The sequence below is a fragment of the Scomber japonicus genome, chromosome 23, assembly GCF_027409825.1.
Source record: "Scomber japonicus isolate fScoJap1 chromosome 23, fScoJap1.pri, whole genome shotgun sequence".
Lineage (NCBI taxonomy): Eukaryota > Metazoa > Chordata > Actinopteri > Scombriformes > Scombridae > Scomber > Scomber japonicus.
The window spans coordinates 23,795,619-23,817,778 of NC_070600.1; the positions used below are offsets into that span (position 1 = coordinate 23,795,619).

At 41.3% G+C, this 22,160-nt stretch overlaps 2 protein-coding genes across 2 annotated transcripts in view; one reads left to right on the forward strand and one right to left on the reverse strand.

The window, feature by feature from the left end:
- Positions 1 to 15,463, forward strand: part of LOC128353141 (bestrophin-3-like) — a 16,111-nt gene extending 648 nt beyond the window's left edge. The window contains exons 2-13 of the mRNA XM_053313824.1: positions 2,394 to 2,509; positions 6,286 to 6,373; positions 6,460 to 6,605; positions 8,272 to 8,426; positions 9,796 to 9,873; positions 10,060 to 10,212; positions 13,024 to 13,104; positions 13,616 to 13,767; positions 14,019 to 14,109; positions 14,208 to 14,326; positions 14,522 to 14,797; positions 15,070 to 15,463. Coding sequence (XP_053169799.1) covers positions 2,394 to 2,509; positions 6,286 to 6,373; positions 6,460 to 6,605; positions 8,272 to 8,426; positions 9,796 to 9,873; positions 10,060 to 10,212; positions 13,024 to 13,104; positions 13,616 to 13,767; positions 14,019 to 14,109; positions 14,208 to 14,326; positions 14,522 to 14,797; positions 15,070 to 15,463 — 1,849 coding nt within the window. The remainder of the gene's footprint in view (positions 1 to 2,393; positions 2,510 to 6,285; positions 6,374 to 6,459; positions 6,606 to 8,271; positions 8,427 to 9,795; positions 9,874 to 10,059; positions 10,213 to 13,023; positions 13,105 to 13,615; positions 13,768 to 14,018; positions 14,110 to 14,207; positions 14,327 to 14,521; positions 14,798 to 15,069) is intronic.
- Positions 15,464 to 16,315: 852 nt separating this feature from the next.
- On the reverse strand, positions 16,316 to 21,030 carry nots (nothepsin). The gene is made up of 9 exons (XM_053344014.1): positions 20,927 to 21,030; positions 20,099 to 20,279; positions 19,337 to 19,454; positions 18,761 to 18,879; positions 18,127 to 18,326; positions 17,385 to 17,510; positions 17,094 to 17,238; positions 16,793 to 16,891; positions 16,316 to 16,540 (listed from the first exon to the last, which is right to left on the reverse strand). Exons 1-9 carry the CDS (start codon positions 20,986 to 20,988, stop codon positions 16,376 to 16,378), a joined length of 1,215 nt encoding a protein of 404 aa, XP_053199989.1. The 5' UTR covers positions 20,989 to 21,030; the 3' UTR covers positions 16,316 to 16,375.
- Positions 21,031 to 22,160: the final 1,130 nt, after the last annotated feature.

Consider the following 22,160-nt stretch of genomic DNA (forward strand, 5'->3'; position numbering starts at 1 on the left):
CCTTCTTCTCTTTTCCTTCCTTCCTTCCTTCTTCTCCTTCCTCTTCCTCCTCTCCTTCCTCCTTCCTCCTCTTCCTTCCTTCTTCCTCCCTCGTCTTTCCTCCTTTCTCTTTCCTTCCTTCTTCCTCCCTCCCTTCTTCCTTCCTTCCTTCCTTCCTTCCTCCCTCCCTTCCTCCTCCCTTCCTTCCTTCCTCCTTTCCTTCCTTCCTCCTTTCCTTCCTTCTTCCTCCCTTCCTTCCTTCCTTCCTTCCTTCCTTCCTTCCTCCTTTCCTTCCTTCTTCCTCCTTTCCTTCCTTCTTCCTCCCTCCCTCCCTCCCTCCCTCCCTCCCTTCCTTCCTTCCTTCCTTCCTTCCTTCCTTCCTCCTTTCCTTCCTTCTTCCTCCCTCCCTTCCTCCTTCCTTCCTTCATTCGTCCTTCTTTCCTTCCTTCTTCCTCCCTTCCCTTCCATCCTTCCTTCCTCCCTCCCTTCTTCCTCCCTTCCTTCTTATCTCCTTCTTTCCTTCCTTCTTCCTCCTTTCTCTTTCCTCCCTTCCTTCTTTCCTCCCTCCCTCCTTTTCTCTTTCCTTCCTCCTTTCCTTCTTTACTCTGATAGATAGATGGATGGATAGCTGGATAGATAGATAGATAGATAGATAGATAGATAGGCAATGTGAATGCAAGAAAAGGGACGGGTTGGGTCGAAAGTTTAAAATGATCAAATATATGCAAATTAATATAAAACTGTTAGTGAAACTGGAACAGTGGTTAGTAATGTACCAGGGAGCTCTGCTGATCTCTGCTATTACAACGCCAAACATATTTAATCTGTGTTGAATCCACTAGATCTCAAATATCACCAGGAAACACATCCAGTAGCTCCTCCTACTCGAGATCATGAGCAAACATCTCTGCATCCTTATCAGCAGGTGTTGACATGCCCATAGTGACGATACTGATGACACACGACTTGTTTGCTTCAAGCAGGGCTTCGTTTAAATGTGTATCATAAAGTTTAGGGCTTCAGGTCTGTTTACACTTGTAGCTACAGTGATTATGACTTCTTATTACTTGGGAGACGTTTGGGGGTTTTTCTGATTCCCTTCAATACAGTCAGTGTTTCCTTAAAGTACCATGTAGTGGGCATTATGAACCGAGGCTTAACCCTTTGTAGGTCACATCAAGAAAGTGCTATTTTAAAAAAATCATTTCTTTGCTTTTCCTCTTTGAGGCCATGACAACATAAAACATGGATTATTTCTCTCATTGATCCTAAATGTGATGTTTTACAGCCTCTACATTCACTCCTTCACTCCTTATTGGTTCTAAACTTTTATTAAAATCATGTTAGAGACTCATTCTGTTCATGTACAAGATGAAAACATGAAAGTCAACTTCAAAAAATGTCTCCAGCAGGATCTCTGATGTCAGCACAACCTGTAACTATAGCAACCATAACACAACCTGTATCTATAGCAACCATAGAACAACCTGTATCTATAGCAACCATAACATAACCTGTATCTATAGCAACCATAACACAACCTGTATCTATAGCAACCATAGAACACAACCTGTATCTATAGCAACCGTAGAACAACCTGTATCTATAGCAACCATAACACAACCTGTATCTATAGCAACCATAGAACAACCTGTAACTATAGCAACCATAGAACAACCTGTAACTATAGCAACCATAGCACAACCTGTATCTATAGCAAGCATAACACAACCTGTATCTATAGCAACCATAACACAACCTGTATCTATAGCAACCATAACACAACCTGTATCTATAGCAACCATAGAACAACCAGTATCTATAGCAACCATAGACCAACCTGTATCTATAGCAACCATAGAACAACCTGTATCTATAGCAACCATAGAACAACCTATATCTATAGCAACCATAATACAACCTGTATCTATAGCAACCATAACACAACCTGTATCTATAGCAACCATAGAACAACCTGTATCTATAGCAACCATAGAACAACCTGTATCTATAGCAACCATAGAACAACCTGTATCTATAGCAACCATAGAACAACCTGTATCTATAGCAACCATAGAACAACCTGTATCTATAGCAACCATAGAACAACCTGTATCTATAGCAACCATAGAACAACCTGTATCTATAGCAACCATAGAACAACCTGTATCTATAGCAACCATAGCACAATCTGATGGTCTGTCTGTGCATTACATTCATACAAGTGCTAAAGATTGCCCAAAAAGTTAAATGGGTTCAATAGATTTTGTTTTTGAGCAGATATCATGACACAAAGTGGGACCTATAGTTCAGCACTGGCATCAGCATGTGTGAGGTGGTTTTCTGATTATCCAAAAGACCTCTGAATAACTAACATGGTTGTTGATCAGTTGTTGGTTGTGACGCTTGTGACGTTTGTGTCCTCTGTCCTCCAGGCTCGTCCTCACCAACGACCAGAAGAGACTGTTCGAGAAACTTTCCATGTACTGTGACAAATACGCAGAGCAGATCCCGGTCACCTTCGTACTGGGTACTGACTAATGCTGTACTCTCACAGGACCAGTATTGGGCCAGGTTACGCTGGCAGAACTAGTTCATAGTTGTTGTCTGACTATGTTGGAGGGGAAAATGTTTATAGTTCATCCAAAAGCCTAAAGTCTTTCCTGGATGGGTAACAAATGAAAACAAAAGCGTGAGAGAGAAGTTCTCACCTTCACTTGAACCAACTGCTGCATGGGTCTAATTGTCTGATTGATGTTTTGGATACTTACTGAAATCGTTGGACACAGCTCTCAAATTCTAACGTTGGAAAGTTGTGTTTTGTGTGCCAACAACCACTGAGAGTATTTATGTGGCAAAGCTAAGTGTGGTGTTGGTAGATGAATAGTAAATCCAACCTTTATGCATAAGACCATAGTTTATATTCCGATAACCAAAGTTAATTTTGGCTACTTTGAGCTGTAAACACCATCTCTCCCTTACCTAAAAATATAACATTTGACTAAAAACAACCAGATCTATGTTATATATATATTTACTGAGTTGTGTATTCCTACTATCCCAAATGTTTCCAATCATTTTCAAACCCAGAAAAATCAATCATTTTAATTTGAATCAACGTAACAGTCCACTTCATTTGGTCGCCGGTCAACTCTCTCTACCAAACAGTCGGGGTTGTATTAAAGAGTACTCTCCATTAGAAACTGTCACAAAGTTAAGTAAATATTTTAACCAATCATTTAACACTTAGTGCCGTTGTACAATACTTTGGTTTATGGCCAAATACTGCAGAACCAGAACCAGAACCAGAACCAGCTGTGGACTCGTGTCTTGCTGTTGTTAGCATGATAATAATCTAACACCCTATTAAACATTATACCTGCTAAGCATTAACTTGTTAGCATATCTATAAAAAAAGTAATTTATCCCACATGTCATACATCAGTAGGAGGTAATTACTGAACATGTACCCAACACTTCATTTCTTAAATTGGTCTTAAATTAATTTAAATTATTTCAAATTGCTTCCGACATAGTGCAACGTGTTTTAAATTAAGTTTTTGTGATGTCTGATGATGGTTGTAATGCAAGATGAACTTTATAATGCACAACTATGTTAGACCAAAATGTGTTTGAGATGTCTCCACATGCAATGATTTAGGTTTTAATGATTCATATACAGATTTTATACATATTAATTTACATAATTTACTGACCATACCCCCAAGATTATACCTGAATACAGTTGAAATGTTATAATGGGGCTGCTGAGGGATCCATCTCATTATAGTTCCAGATTTCGCTCTTTTGATGACCGACAGATATTTAACAGATTACAGTCCTGACAGATTCACATGTGATCAAAGAACACAGTTGATGTCTGTTGTTATTAATACTGTAATCACATGACGAGCACGGCTAATATTGGTCCTCTGAGAAAAGGGCTTAACATGAAACCAAACGGACTGACTGACAAATGGCTGTTTGGATGTATTTAACTTCAACTATAAGGTACAAGAACCTGGAACATATTTATCTATTTGATGAAAATTATAATAATAATGATTTAGTTCTTCATTTACAACATTTACAACAAAATGTAATAACAAGATTCTTAAATAATACAGTGTTAAACTAGCAACCAAATCAATTTTTTACTCATAATTTGACCACAATTAACCCATGCATTCTGTAATCATTTCTAAAATTTAACTATATCTGGAAATAACTGTCCAGGAATGGAAAGGACCTGTACAATAAAGAGTTCTGACTATGTGACTATAAAGCTAAACTGTGACCCTGCTTCCCGTTTGAGGAGAGAACAGCAGAGACGGTCAGGGTGTTGGGTTGCCTCATTAGTAGGCTGCTAATGGAAACAGATCATTAAAGAGCAGAGAAAGGCTAAAAGCAGGATGAGTGTTAGAGTAGCTTTTGCAGCTGGATTCACACTCAGTCAGGAAACACAGCTCTCACAGCTCTCACAGCTCTCACAGTCCAATGTTTCCTTCCTCAAAATGGAAATAAGAATGATGTCCACACCTCTTTATTTTATAGATGTTTCTAAAGATAATTATTAGCTATGTACGAAATGTTAACTTGTCAATAATAAGGACACATGCTAAGAGATGCTAAGCTAAATGTAGAAGCCCTTCAAATTAACCCTCCTGTTGTCCTCAAGTCAAGGGAGGGAGGAAGGAAGGAAGGAAGAAGGATGGAAAGGAGGGAAGAAGGGAGGAAAGGAAAGGGAAGGAGGAAGGAAGAAGGAAGGAAGGAAGAGAGGAAAGGAAGAAGGAAGGAAAGGAGGGAGGAAGGAAGGAGGGAAGGAAGAAGGGAGGAAAGGAAAGGAGGAAGGAAGAAGGAAGGAAAGGATAGAAGGAAGAAGGAAGGAAAGGAGGGAGGAAGGAAGGAAGGGAGAAGGATGGAAAGGAGGGAAGAAGGGAGGAAAGGAAAGGGAAGGAGGAAGGAAGAAGGAAGGAAGGAAGAGAGGAAAGGAAGAAGGAAGGAAAGGAGGGAGCAAGGAAGGAGGGAAGGAAGAAGGGAGGAAAGGAAAGGAGGAAGGAAGAAGGAAGGAAAGGATAGAAGAAAGAAGGAAGGAAAGGAGGGAGGAAGGAAGGAAGGGAGGAAAGGAAAGAAGGAAGAAGGAAGGAAAGAAGGAAGAAGGAAGGAAAGGACAGAGGAAAGAAAGAGAAGGAGGGAGGGAGGAAAGAAGGAAGGGAGGAAGGAGGGAAGGAAGGAAAGGAGGGCGGAAGGAAGGAAGGAAGGAAGAAGGGAGGAAAGAAAAGAAGGAAGGAAGGTAGGAAAGGACAGAGGAAAGAAAGAGAGGAGGAGGGAGGAAAGAAGGAAGGGAGGAAGGAAGAAGGAAGGAAGGGAGGAAGAAGGAAAGAAAGAAGGATGGAGGAAAAGAAGAAGGAAGGAAAGAAGGAGGAAAGAAAGGGGGATGGCAGGACGACACGAGGGTTAAATGGTTTGATGATGTTACTCCAGACTGTCGAGTGTTTTCTGATCTGGCGCCTCAAAGACAACATCATCTGTCTGTGCTGGTCAAAGCTGTTACACATCACTGTTAAACTGTAATGAAGCTTTATGATGTGACAATGCTGTGGCTAGGGTTCAGGGAAAGATCAGAGTTTGGGTCGGTAGTTCTGATTCTTAAAAAACGTTCCCATCTCATTGTTGGAAACAGGAAACAAATAATGGTCTCCTGTGGTAAAGTCCACTGTTGGGTTAATGCAGGGGTGTCAAACATGTCCGGCCCAGTTTCCTTCTTCCTGTTTTCCTTCCTTCCTTCCATCCTTCCTTCCTCCCTTCATTCCTTCCTTCCTTCCTTCCGATCTTCCCTACTTCCCTTCCTTCCATCTTTCAGTCCCTCCTTCCTTACATCTGTCCTTCTTCCCTTCCTTACATCTGTCCTTCTTCCCTTCCTTCATTCCTTCCTTCCATCTTTCATTCCTTCCTTCTGATCTTCCCTTCCTTCCTTCCTTCCTTCCTTCCTTCCTTCCTTCCTTCCTTCTTGTCTTCTCTTCTCTTCCTTCCATCTGTCCTTCCTGTATTCTCTTCCCTCTCCTCCTTCTCTTCCTTCCTTCCATCCTTCCTTCCTTTTAGTGATCCGACCCATATGAGATCAAATTGGGCTGTATGTGGCCCTTGAATGAAAATGAGTTTGACACCTCTGGGTTAATGCCTCCAACTGCCCCTTCTCCTCTAGAAAACTGTCCATATAGTGTCTGAACAGGAAGCTGGAAAGGCAGGTTTTAATTATCTGAACTAAAATGAAACTATCACTCTGTCTGTGTGTTTGTTTTGTAGGTTTTTATGTGACTCTGGTGGTGAATCGATGGTGGAATCAGTTTGTTAACCTTCCCTGGACTGACAGACTCATGTTCCTCATCTCCAGGTAGACAGAGTCGGTGGATACATATTACACAGTATGCCATGTTGTTCATGTCTGTATGTTTCTTTCTCTTCTTCTTCCTCCTCCAGCTGTGTTCAGGGTAAAGATGAATATGGCCGCCTGCTCCGCCGGACGCTTGTACGTTACGTTAACCTGACATCGCTCCTCATCTTTCGCTCCGTCAGCACGGCAGTCTGTAAACGCTTCCCGACCATGGACCACGTGGTCGAAGCAGGTGAGAGTCTAATGGCGCTTTTCCACTACACAGTTCCAGCATGACTCGACTTTTGCGTTTCCACTAGTGATAGTACCTGGTACCTGGTACTTTTTTAGTATCTGCTCTGCTGAGGTTCCAAGCGAGCCGAGCCGATACTAAAATGTGACGTCATGAGACTGCCGGCCGCTGATTGGTCAGAAGAGTTGTCGCTGGAAGAGTCATGAGCCGTCCCACACAAGAATCAAACCCGCCATTTTTAAATACCGCCAACATCGTTACAGCCATACGGCTCCGTTTTGTTGCTTTGTGTGTGACAGAAAGCTACATACAGCAGCTAGTACACCATCGCCTCCATGTCCTCCATTGTTTATGTGTTTGTGTCGCGTATGAAACTAAGTCACGGCAGTTTAACGCAGCGTTGCTATGACGATCCCGCCCAAGTTGAGTAGGTACCTTTTTGTAATGGAAAAGGTCGTTCCTGGAACCGAGCCGAGCCGAGGCGAGTCGAGCCGAGTAGTGCTGGAACTGTGTAGTGGAAAAACGCCATAAGTGTTTGGGTGTGAGATGATTGGAGGGTGAAACAACCATGGAAACCACATTTTGATAAGATTCTGCTGTCCGAGTGTACAGTACCAAATACAGATTACACTGAACTGTCCGTGCTGCATCAGTGTGTCTGAAATGATGGAAGTCAGACAGAGTTCAGCTCCTTCCCGGCTGTTCTTCTTCCTTCCTGTGACCGTCTGATATGGCCCAAGGGATTGGCTCGTTATCGGCCAAATTACAGCAGGACTCAGAGAGCTGATGGTGATGACCCGTGTGTCTGATTCCTCATGTTTTCTTTGGTGAAAGCCCTCAGACTACAATATAATTCAACAACTATGAGCCAGGGTTTCGTTAAACTTGTTGTTAATAATCATAAACTTTGATGAAACCTTTCCTCTAAAGCCAAATTCAGATCATAATTTCCCATGGTGCACCAAAACATCAAATTCATGGCAATTACCCTTTTACATCCATGAAAAATGATTCTCTCAAGGCCAAAGGTGAGACTATATTAAAATGTATTTACATTCATAGAAAGAAAATGTGCATCTTGAGACAACTAGTCAATCAAGGCTTTCAATTCCCTTATGAGATGTTGGATTGATTCAGTCAAAAATCAATATAAATTGTATATAACAGTCCAGTCTTCAGCAAGTGACAGCTTACTAACGTGCTAATGTTAGCATGGTAACATTATTAGCATGTTAACATTTGCTATTTGGTGGCAAGCACAAAATAGAGCTGTGGTTGATGGGAATGTCATCTGTTTTACCTTAAAATATTGGACGACTGTGAATCCTGACCTGAAGATGGCGCTAAAGGGAAAAGTCAGGGGAATATGAATGCTTGCACCAATTTTCATGTCAATCTATCAGTTGTTGAGACATTTCACTTGAATAATATGCCAACCTCGTGATGGCGCTAGAGAAAAAAAAGTCAAAGGATCACGGAAGTCAGTAGGATTCATCATCTGGGGAACATGAATGGCTGTACCAAATTTCAAGGCAATCCAACCACTAGCATGACTACAAATTGGGTCATATAAACTACAAAACTGCTGCTAAGCTACAACATATCTACTCTAGCAGGTTATATATGTTACTGGTTGTGAATAATCAGTGTGTTTGTCTACTTGTAGGTTTTATGACTCCAGAGGAGAGAAAGGTGTTTGAGAATGTCCCCTCTCCTCATCTGAAGTACTGGATTCCTGTCGTCTGGTTCTCTAACCTGGCGTCTAAAGCTCGACAGGAAGGACGCATCCAAGACAGCCATGACCTGCAGAGCATCCTCAAGGTGGCACATGACATTTTATACTACTGTCAAAATTTAATGTATAGATAGAGGGTCAACAAAAACAAACAAAAACCTTGCTTAAGAGACTGTAGTCAAATCACACCAACAAGAAGGACAAAATATAATAGATCATAAAGAGGGAGCAAATAACTGCTGCTAGGAAGCAAAACTGATCTAATCTAAACCGAATTTAAGTCCAAATAAACTTAACCCTCCTGTTGTCATTGAGTCAAGGAAGGAAGGGAGGAAGAAGGAAGGAAAGGAGGGAGGAAGGAAGAAGGAAGGAAGGAAAGGAGGAAGGAAGGGAGGAAAGAAGGAAAGGAGTAAGGAAGGGAGGAAGGAAAGACGGAAGGAAGGTAGGAGGGAGGAAGGAAACAAGGAAGGAGGGAGGGAGGGAGGGAGGAAGGAAGAAGGAAGGACAGAGGAAAGAGGAAAGGAAGGAAGGAAGGAAGGAAGGAAGGAAGGAAGAGTAAAGACAGATGGGGTCAATTTGACCCGGGAGGACGACACAAAGGTTAACTTGGATTTGCACATGTAGATATTCAGAAGGAAGAAGAAGGAAGAAAAGGGGATGAGGGAGGAAAGAAGGAAGGGAGGAAAGAGAGAAGGAGGAATGACAGACGGAAGGAAGGAAGGAACAGTCAAAACAGACGAGGTCAATTTGACCCAGGAGGACGACACGAAGGTTAAGAGAGGAAACCACGACAATATCTCCTATGCTGTGTAAATAACCATGGAAACCAAACCAAAACAACAAAATACTACTGAGTAATTTCACTTTTGTCCTAAGGTCACCCCAGGATTTGAATTTGGGGCACTTAACCCTCCTGTTGTCCTCGAGTCAAGGAAGGATGTTAAGTCAAGGGAAGAAGAAGGAAGGAAAGGAGGAAGGAAGGAAGGGAGAAAGAAGGAAGGTAGGAGGGAGGAAGAAGGGAGGGAGGAAAGAAGGACAGAAGAAAGGGAGGAAGGAATGAAAGAAGGAAAGGAGGAAAGAGGGAGAGAGGAAGAAAGAAGGAACAGTCAAAACAGACGGGGTCAATTTGACCCGGGAGGACGACACAAAGGTTAAAAGGCCATTTGGGTGGCTGGGTTAGAGTTAGACTTGTATTAGCACAAAAAAAAAAGAGAGAGAGAGAGAGAAAAAAAGAGGGAATTTTCCCATTTGGGCAAACAAACCACTTGAGTGCCTGAACCACTATTAGTCTGTAGCCACCGAAACCAGACATGTAAGTAATACGACACACAGAGCGTACTCCCTAAAGGCTGGGCGAGACTCCTCTTCCAATCAGCCTGTTCAGTTTGGAGAAATTTAGGCTTGGATGTTAATGTGTGTGTGTGTGTGTGTGTCTGTGTGTGTGTGTTTCTGCAGGAGATGAATCAGTTCAGGACTTGGTGTGCAACTCTTTTTGGCTACGACTGGGTGGGCATCCCGCTGGTCTACACACAGGTCAGTACTCAATCTGTCCCAATGCCATCTTTCAAACGGATGCATCTCATCGAATCACATCAGTAATCATATTCCCTCATTACTGTAACCAAATCAGAGCTCTGAATCTCCCACACAGAGGGATGCACAATACAACCTTTACCACTCTCTCTCTCTTTCTCTTTCTCTTTCTCTCTCTTTTTGCAGGTTGTGACTTTAGCCGTCTACACGTTCTTCTTCGCTTGTCTGATTGGTCGACAGTTCCTTGATCCCACTCAGGGTTACCAGGGTCATGACCTCGACCTTTACGTCCCTATTTTCACCCTGCTACAGTTCTTCTTCTACTCCGGCTGGCTGAAGGTGCAGTAGACTTTTATTTTATTAGTTTCATGTCGTCCTCCCGGGTCAAATTGACTGTTCCTTCTTTCCTCCCTTCCTCCCTTCCATCTGTCTTTCCTCCCTCCCTCCTTCTCTCTTTCTTTCCTTCCTCTCTCTTTCCTCCCTTCCTTCCTTCGTTCCTCCCTCCCTCCTTCCTTCCTTTCCTTCCTTTCCTTCCTCCCTTCCTTCCTCCCTCCCTCCCTTCCTTTCTATCCTCTCTCTTTCCTCCCTTCCTCGTTTCCTTCCTTCCATCTGTCTTTCCTCCCTTTCTCCTTCTCTCTTTCTTTCCTTCCTCTCCCTTTCCTCCCTTCCTTCCTTTGTTCCTCCCTCCCTCCTTCCTTCCTTTCCTTCCTCCCTTCATTCCTCCTTCTCTCTTTCTTTCCTCCCCCCTACCTTCCTCCCTTCCTTATTTCCTCTGTCCTTCTTTCCTTTATTCTTCCCTTCCTATTTTCCCTTTTGCTTCCCTTCCTCTGTCCTTCTTTCTTCCCTCCTTCAAACCTTCCTTCCTTCCTTCTTTCCTCCATCTTTCCTTCTTTCCTTTCCTCCCTTCCTTCCTCCTGTCCTTCCTTCTTTCCTCCCTTCCTTCCTTCCATCTGTCTTTCCTCCCTCCCTCCTTCTCTCTTTCTTTCCTTCCTTTCCTTCCTCCCTTCCTTGACTTGAGGACAACATGAGGGTTAAAAACAGCTCACAGATATCTAGTTTCATTTTTTTTAAAGGCTCAGTATTTATGTAATGTAATGTAGTTTATTTATACAGCCCTTTATAACAGTCCTTGCGGTGTACCAAAGTGCTTTACAGTAGGTAATAAATAAATAAAGAGAAAAATAAAAACAATTAAAAACAATAAAATCAATAAAATAACAGTGAAAGCAATAAAATACAACAAAATCGAATAAGATAGAATAAGATAAAATAAAATAAAATAAGATAAAATAAAATAAAAGTGTCATCCTACTAAGTGTTAAAAGCCATTACTTTAACAGTTGGCCTTTGTAGTTTTTATCAAACGTTATTCAAACCGGTTGAAATAGAGAATTTGTTGGGGATTATTTTAAGCAGCAAATGCAGTTAAATTTGGTTCCCTAGTGAGTATTTGTGGTCACTCAGTGCAACGGTGTGACTCACTGATATAAATCAAATCACTGTTGGTTTGGGCTTTTCATGGGATTTGATGACAATAAGAGAAATACAGACTACCACCAGCCTTATTCAGAAAAAACATTGGTGGTCTTTAATGTTTTAGTCTATTGACTTAAATGGGCCCTGTGGAGTTTTCTTTTAAATAAACAAAAGTTATTAAAAATGTTTATATTGAGAGTATTCTGTAGGCTAACTGAAATGCTGAACAATAATAATATTAAATGTTATTTCTAAACCCCAATTCATGCATTAAATGAAACGCAAGTGTGCTTTACATCAAAGCAGAGAATCGTAGCATTTATAATAAAACAAGGATCAATAAAATAGGATACAAATGTGTTGAACTACTTTTTTTTCTTATAAAACATTTGCAAAGTTGGTTTGAATGTATTTTAAACCCTAAACCTTTTACATCCATGTTTACTAGCTTGCAGTGAACATGGATCTTCTTCTCTGCCTTCGTTGGGACATGGCTGCTTTTCTTGGTGCATTACAGCCTCTTCAGATCAGTGGGATGGTGTGAAACCACTGGCAGGACTGTGTGTTGTCCCACTCATGATAAACACTCCATAAAACCACTAAAGGTCAAAAGCTCTCCAGGGAACCCTAAAGTCAAATTGTAAATCAAGTGTAATATCAGTTTTTTGGCTGGCGTTGGTTTAAGCCGTTGAATTTAAGGACAAGTTAAAAAAAAAACTTTCAACTTGGGATTCCTTGTAAGGAAAAGAAGAGAGTCATACAAGAATGTGCTAGGAGTCCAATTTGTTACATATACACCTGATGAAGTTTGCTTGGCACCAATATAGCTGTGCAATACATAATTGCTGAGTGTTGTAACAAGAAGGGAAAAGAAGCTAACAAAAAAAAGGAAAGGCCTATACCACACATCTGAAAATCTATCCTATCATGTTTTCTTCCTGACTGAGACAGAAACAGGCGTGTGGTTGATCTGCTGTCATCTTTCGACCTTGTCCTGATATATTAATAACACACCATATAAAGTTATTAATAACTTACTGAGTGCATATGCCAAAATACCTTTTGAGACTCACATGTAGTGGGACTAAAGATTTCAGGTTTTTCCTAGGCATGGTGCCTGGAAAAGTGGCCTGGGGTTGTTAAATTAAAAATGGTTCGTCCTCTGGAAGCATGAATGTGCATGATAGATAGGTCTTAAAATTGACCCTCATCAAGCAAAACAAGAATCCTGAGCTGGGCAACAACAAATGATTGTGACACAAGCCAAACCTGGTAATAATAGACTGAAATTAATTAAAGTAAGTCACAAAATTAAATGCAATTAAGTGTGAAAATCAGTATCAGTGGTGTTTGAAAGTGTCTGAACGCGTCTGATTTGAGGTGCATGTTTAGCAGCACCAAACAAAACTGAAAGGGGCAAACAAGGCTTCGTAAGTGGGGAAGAGATCAGAGAACTGGAATCAGGGTAGGTGGGCTTAAGTAAGCTCTGGGATACTGGCCAGGTATTCCCCGTTAGTACTCAATGGCACCTCAGCTCCACCCATCCAAGGATCTACAACACAGAGCGACACCACAGGACCAAAGGGGGGCGACACTGAAGTCATCACACCTCAAATATGTGATGATACATTTTTACATTGTATGTCTGGATGTGATTTCTGTGTTGTTGTTCAGGTTGCAGAGCAGCTGATTAACCCGTTCGGAGAGGACGATGATGACTTTGAAGCTAACTGGATCATCGACAGGAATCTTCAGGTAAGCAACCGATCACATTGACTAATTTTAAAGGTCTTGTCTCTCTCTCAATGTGTGTTACGCCGATCAGTGACAAAGCAAATAGGCTACTGGTCAATTTTCAACATGAAGCTACAAATGGAGCCCTGACATTTGTGAATCATAATTACTAGCTATTGAAGACGATCAGAAATTAATATGGTACACAAGCCCATGTTCACACAACCACGTAATTGAGCGCTTGAGTGACACACAACAGGCCATTTTGTGGCTTTGTTGCTTGTAGTTTCAACAAAACTACTGCAGCTTCCATGGAGTGGATACTTCACCTACTGTTAACTGACCAATGCTGATTCAGTCAGATTATTAGGCCAGATAAGACTCCTTTATATATATGTGTGTATATTTTGACCACCATTGGTTTTGACTACAAGTCCGTGACGTATGGATCTCTCTTTAAACCTTTGCTGAAAACAGACACCACACTGGACACTTTCTACCCCAATCACTTCCTGTTTGCCTGTCCCACCAGGTGTCTCTTCTGGCTGTGGATGAGATGCATATGAACCTGCCTCATATGACCAAAGACATGTACTGGAACGACAGCGAGGCGCGTCCGCCATACACACTGGCTGCTGCTGACTACTGTATCCCTTCTTTCCTGGGTTCCACCAGTGATATGGGGTCAACACATACACTTCTACACTTCACACATTACACAATGGCTCATTTTACCTGAGCGTGCAGATTGGCGTTGTTCTTACAGTAGTTATTACAGTAAGCAGGGAAGTAATTTTCCTCTAGAGGGCGAGATTTATCATCATTACAAGGAATTAACTGTTGTTTTCTCCCTGAGTAAAATAAAAAAATGTTCAGATCAAATACAGCACTTTAGATTTGTAGTAACATTCATACTCACTTTTCCCTGCCTCCAGACTCTCCGAAATCCTCCACTTGGACGAAGCTGATGTTGTTGACAATCGGCCCCGGCAACAGGACTCCGTTATGACTCGGCGCCAAGAATCGGTAATTTCTAATTACAGGATAATTTGTTTCCCTTACATGGCCCTAATTTCTCTTAAGTCCCTTACTTTTCCTGCAACCATATTTTTGAATATGCGTAGGTCCTGGGTCGAGTCCGCCGGCTGTTGAGCGTTCAGGAGCCTCCTGAACTTCGACCTCCTCGACCCATCTTTAAACGACATAGCAGCGATGCAACAGGCAGCTTCTTCCCAGATTTCAGGTACATCATTTCTCCATGCAAACTACTACAGCTCGCTTTTTTGGTCATTTCAGTTAACTGGTATATTATCAGGCAACTTTAATAGGTGCCATACATTAAACATCAACAGATAAATCATCAGACATTAATTTAAAAGATGGGGATGTCCTTTAAGTTGACTCTTTCTGATGTCCATTTCATTCTCAATCAATCCAGGATCAATCCAGGTTCAGAGGACATGGGTCCACCCTCCTTCTTGGTCATGCCCCCACCTGTCATGGACTCGCTGTCCACCCTGAAGGAAGTCAGCAGCAATCCACCCTCCCCTGAAACCTCACCATCTGCCGTTTTCCCCCAGTTGGTCGTCAGTCCACCTTTGTCCAGTGATGTCTGTCACAACGTGGATTCTTCTGGCGATGGTGAAGCAGCAAAACCTCACAATGGGCTGGATATGTCCCCGACTGAGGAGCTGCCAACCTTGGACACTCCAAGGTGATTCATTGATTTTTCATGCATTAAAATGACAACTCCTCCTTGTTTTACTTCCTAGCAGGCTGACTTCACTCCTTTCCTTGCATGCCCCCTTGTATTGCCTGTTTTGTTTTTACCTGGCCTGAAGATGGCATTATCAGTACCATATAATGACATTATGGCATTGTTGTCATGATGTGCTTGACCTATCATTTCTATTTTAAATTATGTACTCTTCTCCACCCTTTTTTTTTGTTTCCCAGTCTGTTCTGACCTGTCCCTTGTATTCCCAGAACCAGCTTCTCAGTTTGTTGTTCCCCGACTCAATTGGGACCTAAAGAGTTTCGATGGACATCACTCAGTGTTCGCCCACCAACCCGGCCACGAGGGCGCCAGTTCTCCCTCCAGTTTTCCAGGCAGACATCGAAGGCCTCAGTTCGCAGCCTGCCAAGCCCCAACGCTTTGGGTAGGCGGAGACGATGCCTGGCTCGATTCCAGTCTCGGCGCTCACCCGGTCCACAATCTGACACTCTGCAACTCCCTGACCCCGACTATAACCAGGAGTTTCAGGGTATTGCAGGGACTGACGATGATGATAAAGATGAAACCAACACCACTGATGATACTGCAAGCAACACCCAGTCGCAGAGCTCGGAAAAAGATCAGAACAGTCACACAGGAACATAACACTGCCCAATCAGAGCAGGGTAAACCAAATAGAGACTAATCTCTGAGCTGGTAACTGCCTTACCCAACAAAAGAAGACACTACTTTAACTAAAGAAGAAATTGAGGTTCATTGTTGCGCTAAAATGTTAAACAAAAGAGTACAAAAACGTGCTCAAAAAATCCTAATTTGGGCAAAGGAAGTGAGAAGAATGAGGAACAATCACCACAGCTGAGCGTGATAGGCTGAGACACTTGCCATTCAAGACAAATGTAAGCATGACCCTCTTTACGCCTTAATATTTTCTTTATAGAAGAAGAACAACACACATTCAATGAGGTGAAATAAGCTACTGATAGCAGAACCTGTGGAAAAATGTGTTGAATGTATTTCTGGAGAACGTTTTTATTGGATGCCATCAAGTGGCCATTAGAGGAACTGCAGCACTCTACTATGATGACTTTTTATTGGTGCTCAAGATTACTGACTGGATTTTAATGGTGTAAAAGAAGAAACTCTTTTCTACATCAACATTTTCTGTCTTCGTGTGATGACTGTTGTATTTTTCAGTTTTTTAAATGTAAGTGACATAAGGAATATAAAGTATTTGTTGCAGCTGAATCACTAAAAACGGAGTCAGCAAGCACTGACTGACTTGACAATGGGCCACTGAAAGTGTCACCATGCTTATTGACGATGTAATTTGAGGTTGGTGCATGATTGGATGCTTTTGATGGGCCGCTTACTGCAGGATTGTCAAAACATTTATATGAATTAGGCCACAAAATCAAGGTATAATGCTGCAAGCTAGTTGACAACAAATGCTTTTGGTGTTGGTGTCTTTGCAAGAATTACAAAATAATGGTTACGTTTTTTTAATTGATATATTTATTGATCATAAGACTGTCAGATATAGATGGATTAGTGTTTGGTTCAATGCCTTGCAGCTGCAAAGCCAACCCGGTCCTGTCCTCTGTCGAAGATGCTGTAATACTCCGTCAGAAATACATCTCCCAGAATCCACAGAGGACCCTCGGGGGAAACTATGTCTACTGCCTGGAAACCACTGAAACACAACTCCCTGTCACCGAGCATCTCCTGAAGATAGAGAGACACGGAGAGACAGATGCTCTTTGAAGTTTTTTTTAATATATTGTGTATTTAAGTTAAGTTATGTTTATTCAACCATAAAAAATACAGCTCTATGAAGAATTGTTTCACTTAGGATGGAGGTATTAAACACATAAAACATGCATGGATCCAGCAAACAAATGTCAAAGAAAGTCATTTTTAAAGTCTGATAGTGAAGAAGACAAACAATGGACAGAAAGACAAATAAACTTTCCTCACCTTCCTAACGTAGTGCTCAGCAGTCAGCGTATACTCTTTTCCTCCCAGGACAAAAGTCACATGAGGCAAACTGGATAACCTGACACAGTCAACAATAAACTGCAAAACACACACACACACACACACACACACACACACACACACACACACAAAAAGGTAAAAGTCAAACCAGGTTACATGTTAACAAATTCTACCAAGTACCAAAAAGTTTCTAATTGTATTCAGTTATGTTTAAATTGTAGTATTGTTCAGGCATGTCCAGCATGTCCTCAGATAAACTAGGAAATGTGAGATATTTAACCTCTCCAATGTTTGTGAGCGAGGCTCCAATCAGCTGCTGCAGGATGAGGATGTCATTGGTCGGTCCAGCAATGAGGGAGGTTCCTGTATCGACAATCGCCTGGCAACCGTTAGGACAGAACGCACTCGCACCCTGAACCCCCACACTGAAACACACAGGTCTTTTTTATTCTCTCTCTCAGGACACTGTGCTGTTTTACACTGTGCTTACGGTCAGGCCTTCAGCTTGGGGTAAAGTTTAAAATTACTTTATCACTCAGAGTCACAATTTTTAAAAACAGAAGTGTGAAACCTGTCCATCTTTATCTGCCAGTATCCCTTAGCAGTAACAGGAAGCCAGTTGATTGGTCCATTGAACAACGCCTCGTCTGTTCCGCCTAGCAACAGTTCGCCCTCTAGGTTGCTGCCACTTCCTTTCCTGCAGGAAAATGAATGAAAGGATTGGTGATGTTATGATGAGCTAAATACAAGTTATTCTGTTTTTACTCTTGGATGTGTGGCAGCCCATCCCTAGCAAGGGATCTAAGAATCCTGAGAGCTAGGACCATGACCTCTTGGATTCCTCCCTATAGTTTCCTGAAACCCTTAAACCCTACTGCAACCTGATATCCCTTGAAACCTGTCAACCATCTAGTTCATCTTGGACAATCCTGAAACATAGAGAAACCTGTGTACTCCCTTCGAAGCCCCAGGATTCACCTGGAATCGTCTGACTAAAACATATGGACTAGCCTGGAGCATCCAGACACTATTGGAAACAAATGGGCTCCCAAGAGACTGTCAACTAAACAGTTTCATTTGAGAAACCTCCTGAATAACTTGAAACTTCCATTGGGAATTCCCAGAGACTCTATACATCCTGGAATTTCCTTGACAACCTATGGAAAGACCCTGGACTCCTGTTTGGAAACCACTAGCTAATGTGACTTGAAGGTTGCTTCTTTAAAATGATGGAACAAAGCAATGAACACTTTAACAAGTCTCCGTGAAGAAATAAAATTACTTAAAAGTGAATCTGTCATGTAAGATCACACCTGGTGAGGTAGAAGGAGAAGACTGGCTCGTCCACCACCTTCTGCGCCATCATGTTGTCAAAAACAGGGTTTCCTAGGATCTCAGCCAGGGAAGGGTAACCCATCCCTAGTACACCATCAAACTTGGCCATGACAAATGCAGCACCGGGCTCATAGACTGACTCCCCGAACTCCTGATTCTGAGTGATCAGACTCCCAACCTAGAAGAGAAGATAACTGAATACTTATGTCATCTCCCTCAACTAGATATATGACAACCTGAGGTACAGCTCCATGGGTGGGATTTTTTTGGGGACTTTGGGGTTGTGTCTCTGTTTTCACGTTACCCCTCATATCTAACGGATATGGGTGCTTCATGTGCCAAACTAAACATTGTGGATGTGATTTGAATTGTGATATTTAAAATAAGATAATAAAAATATTAAACAAATGATGATGCTAGTTTTTAAATTGGAGCCGTTGCTTGAATAGAAGAGCTATATTTTGGTATAGTATAGTATTGGAAGGCTGATAGTATAGAAAGACAGGAAACTAAAATAGAACCAGAATCATTGCAGATATATGGTGTGAACAGATGCTTTAAGCCTGCTTGATATATACTGTACAGTCTTTTGTAGAATAGAATAGGATAGACCTTCAGCGTGTCTCTGGCCATGACTCCCAGCAGGTGTCCTGATCCATAGTGAATCCCAAACATCCGACCATCATGATGGAATGAGGTTGACTCAAAAGCCCTAAAACGCTTGTGCAGTGCTGTGAAACACACACACACACACACACACACACACACACACACACACACACACACACACACACACAGGCCTTGAACTTCTTATCGCAGTCAGGAACACATTAAACTAGAGTCATGCTGCCCTGTCCTGACCTACAAACACAACTCTTATAAAACATTCACAAACACAGGTGAGTTTTTTTTCTATTATATTGAACTTGAAAGTTAATTCTTGGCCTTTCTGAAATGATGGCTGATGACAAAACTATTTCACCTCGAGGTAAATTTATTTGCTGATAGAGTCAGTTGCCAAATGTCAAAGCTCATGTTTCTAATGTCAACAATGAACTTTCATATTCAACTTGTTACCCAATAAATATTTTAAATCTCAAATAAGCTCCAGGACAGCTGCTAACTAAGGTAAAATAGTTTTGGCAGCTTGTGTTTTATGGTCTTGTGTGTTGTGTATCGTCGTGGTACCGCAGGCCTGGCTGACGCAGTAGGACGACGGCACCCAGAGGTCAGCTGAGCCGGTGTCAAAAATCACAGAGAAGTTCTGCTCAGGGTTCCCCAAACTGATATCACCGTAATACTGAGCCTGACAAACACACACAACATGGATTTTACTTTTTAAAGACTTAAAACACATATGAAATGATTGCTGGTGTCATGCCTGGTTTAAAACTGCTGAGGAAATAGAGGTATACTGATATAGTGGGCATTTAGATTTGCATTGTACTGTAACATTTGTAAAAATTGTGCAAATACTGTAAACATGCAAAGAGAAAATGTAAAAAAAAAATGCATCACTGCTCTAAAAGTCTCTCTAAAAGATCTTAATATCAATGCCAAAGTAAAATTTATGTGAATTTCATGATGTGAAATAAACGTTTTAAGGATGGTTTATTTAACAAATCCATCTTACTTTGGCACCATCTAGTGGTCGCAGCAAGAATTACACCGTGGTTTAATAAGGTTACTATTGATTTAATAATAAATCTCAGGCTATGTGAAAGTGTGTAATCTTGTAAAGCCTTCAGACCACCAGAGAAGCATTTAAAGTAATGCAGCAATTTAAAAAAATCTGTGGATGTTTAGAAATATGCTAAATAAAAATAAAATAAATGTGCATCTGTCTGCAGGGTGAAAGAGGAGCTGTGTGAGGTAATGTGCAGCTTTTTTTAAGGGATTTTGAACCAGCAACCAGTGAAGCAGACAGTCAGTGTTTGTTGATGCTCTTACATCCATGAAGTTGTAAAGCTTCTCGCTGGAGCGTCCGAGTCTCAGTGATGGAGTCCCGGGTGGAAAACACTGAGCGTAGCGCCGGTTGAACATGTCAGGACGGTGATCCTTCAGGAAGTCCTTCAGCAATCCGTTGGCCCTCAGATGGGAACGAATGGTGGGTACCCGCTTGAGAGGGACCCTGTTTGGGTGGGGGGAACATTTAAGAGGTTTCAGAGAAGTTTTACCATTTTAATTACAATAAATCCTGAGATAGACATGTTAACTCACATTTTCTGGTGTAAAACAAACTTCTCTGAAATGTTATGACTTTTTCTTAAATGGTGTTCCCAATGCAACAACTGAGATATCTCATCTGTTTATTAATTTCTGTGCAGCTGTAACACATTTCTTTATGACCCAAACTTATTCTAATACTCACTTTAATATAAATGCATTCTTCGTGTTAAATAAAATGAACTTAAATCGTGATATAGTGCGATGGTTTTACTTTTAAATTTCGTTGTATTGACCTCAATGCAATGACAATAAAGACAATTCAATTCAATGCATGAACAAACAGTAGGCCTATAGAACCTAAAAAACAACTCTTAACGATCTGAAAGCTTCATTAAGCGTTAATCACCAATATATTAATGACTAATGAGGTATTTATGAATGCAAGATGAGAGTACATATTATAATATTATATATCAAAATGAGGGAATGAATTCAGAAGTCTGTGAAAAGTCTTTAAGCTTCATCCAACCAGCCAAACACATCACAAATCTAATCTACAAAGATAAAGAGACAAAGACAAAGAGAGATATATTTAAAGTCTTTTCTTACCTGACCACCGCAGAGCTCGTCCATATCCAGACCGACAGAAACACCAACACTACTTTCATCATGTTTCTGAATCTGTCGTCCAGTCTGAGTCTGATTCAGACTGCTGGTTGGCAGAGGTGGAGGAGATTATAACAGCGATAACTTCTGCTCTGATTGGAACAACCTGCGAGTATCTAAAGGTTTCCTGACCCATTAATACACATATGTTCAGACCTCAGTTGTTTTCCACCTTCTGGTTAGTGTCAATCTAAATTTAACAATCTATTATTTAGTCCAAACCACTTTTAATCACCTCTATGCTATTACAAATCAACTTTTATTTTGCTTTTTAAACGTATTTGTAGTGTGGACGGTCTGGTTAGGTAACTCGTGTGTTGACACTTTGAGGTCTCAGTCACTCTGACCTGATGAGGAAAGAACACTTTAAACGAAACTCTCATTTTTCCAGGAGCAGTATTAAATCTACAAACACTACTATTGTGTTACAGTTTGACCTGATGAACAAAACGTCTAATTTAATACATTTTACAGCCTGTATAGTCAACTTAGCCTTACAACTCCTCGATGATGTGTATACAATTATGTATAATCAAATATTTGGTTCTCTATAGGCCTATTCTCCTGAAGAAATGACTGATATGCTATTGTCCAAAAACTTCCATGTAGCTACAATTATTAGCATTTTAATATAAATACAACTCAAGTTTAATACATTAAAGTTTATTAGAATAAAACCCAAAACATCCAGGTCACCCCAAATTGTTATTTATCACTTCACAGCCAAAATAATAAGACTTAGCTGTCGATTTCCACCGGTCGAGGATACGCCAGTTCTGCTCCGTCCTTTTAAATTAAGTTGCACTCTTAGTACAGTAGTTACGGCAGCCGTTAGTAGTTGAATCCGACCGACCGCCTTTAGGCTACCGTAATTACTATAGTAGCAGCGCAACTGGACAGTCCGATTTTAACTTGCTCAAATTTAGTTGATTTGGGGACTTTATTTGATTTGTGTGCCTCTATTGTGGGTCAGGAGGCTACATAGTTAGATGGTGTCTTTAATTGTCCGTTTTATTCAAGTTTGTTGGTGAAATATGATCAAGAGTCTGCGCAGGTTGTTTTATTTTGAAAGCTGACCAGAAGTTTCTTGCCGATTTGGTGTCTTAACTTCGTCTTTGGTGAGATTTACGGCCTTTAGTGGGTCGGTTAGTTTATTTGGTTAGCTCCAGCGTTAGCA

What these genes read in the sequence shown, in the direction of transcription:
- nots (XM_053344014.1), bottom strand. Translation starts at nt 20,988, where the DNA reads ATGATGAAAGTAGTGTTGGTGTTTCTGTCGGTCTGGATATGGACGAGC. An exon ending in CTGCGTCAGCCAGGCCTGCG is followed by an intron (nt 18,880 to 19,336) that starts GTACCACGACGA and finishes TGTGTTTCACAG; the next exon opens with CACTGCACAAGCGTTTTAGG. An exon ending in TGGCAGATAAAGATGGACAG is followed by an intron (nt 17,239 to 17,384) that starts GTTTCACACTTC and finishes TGTGTGTTTCAG; the next exon opens with TGTGGGGGTTCAGGGTGCGA.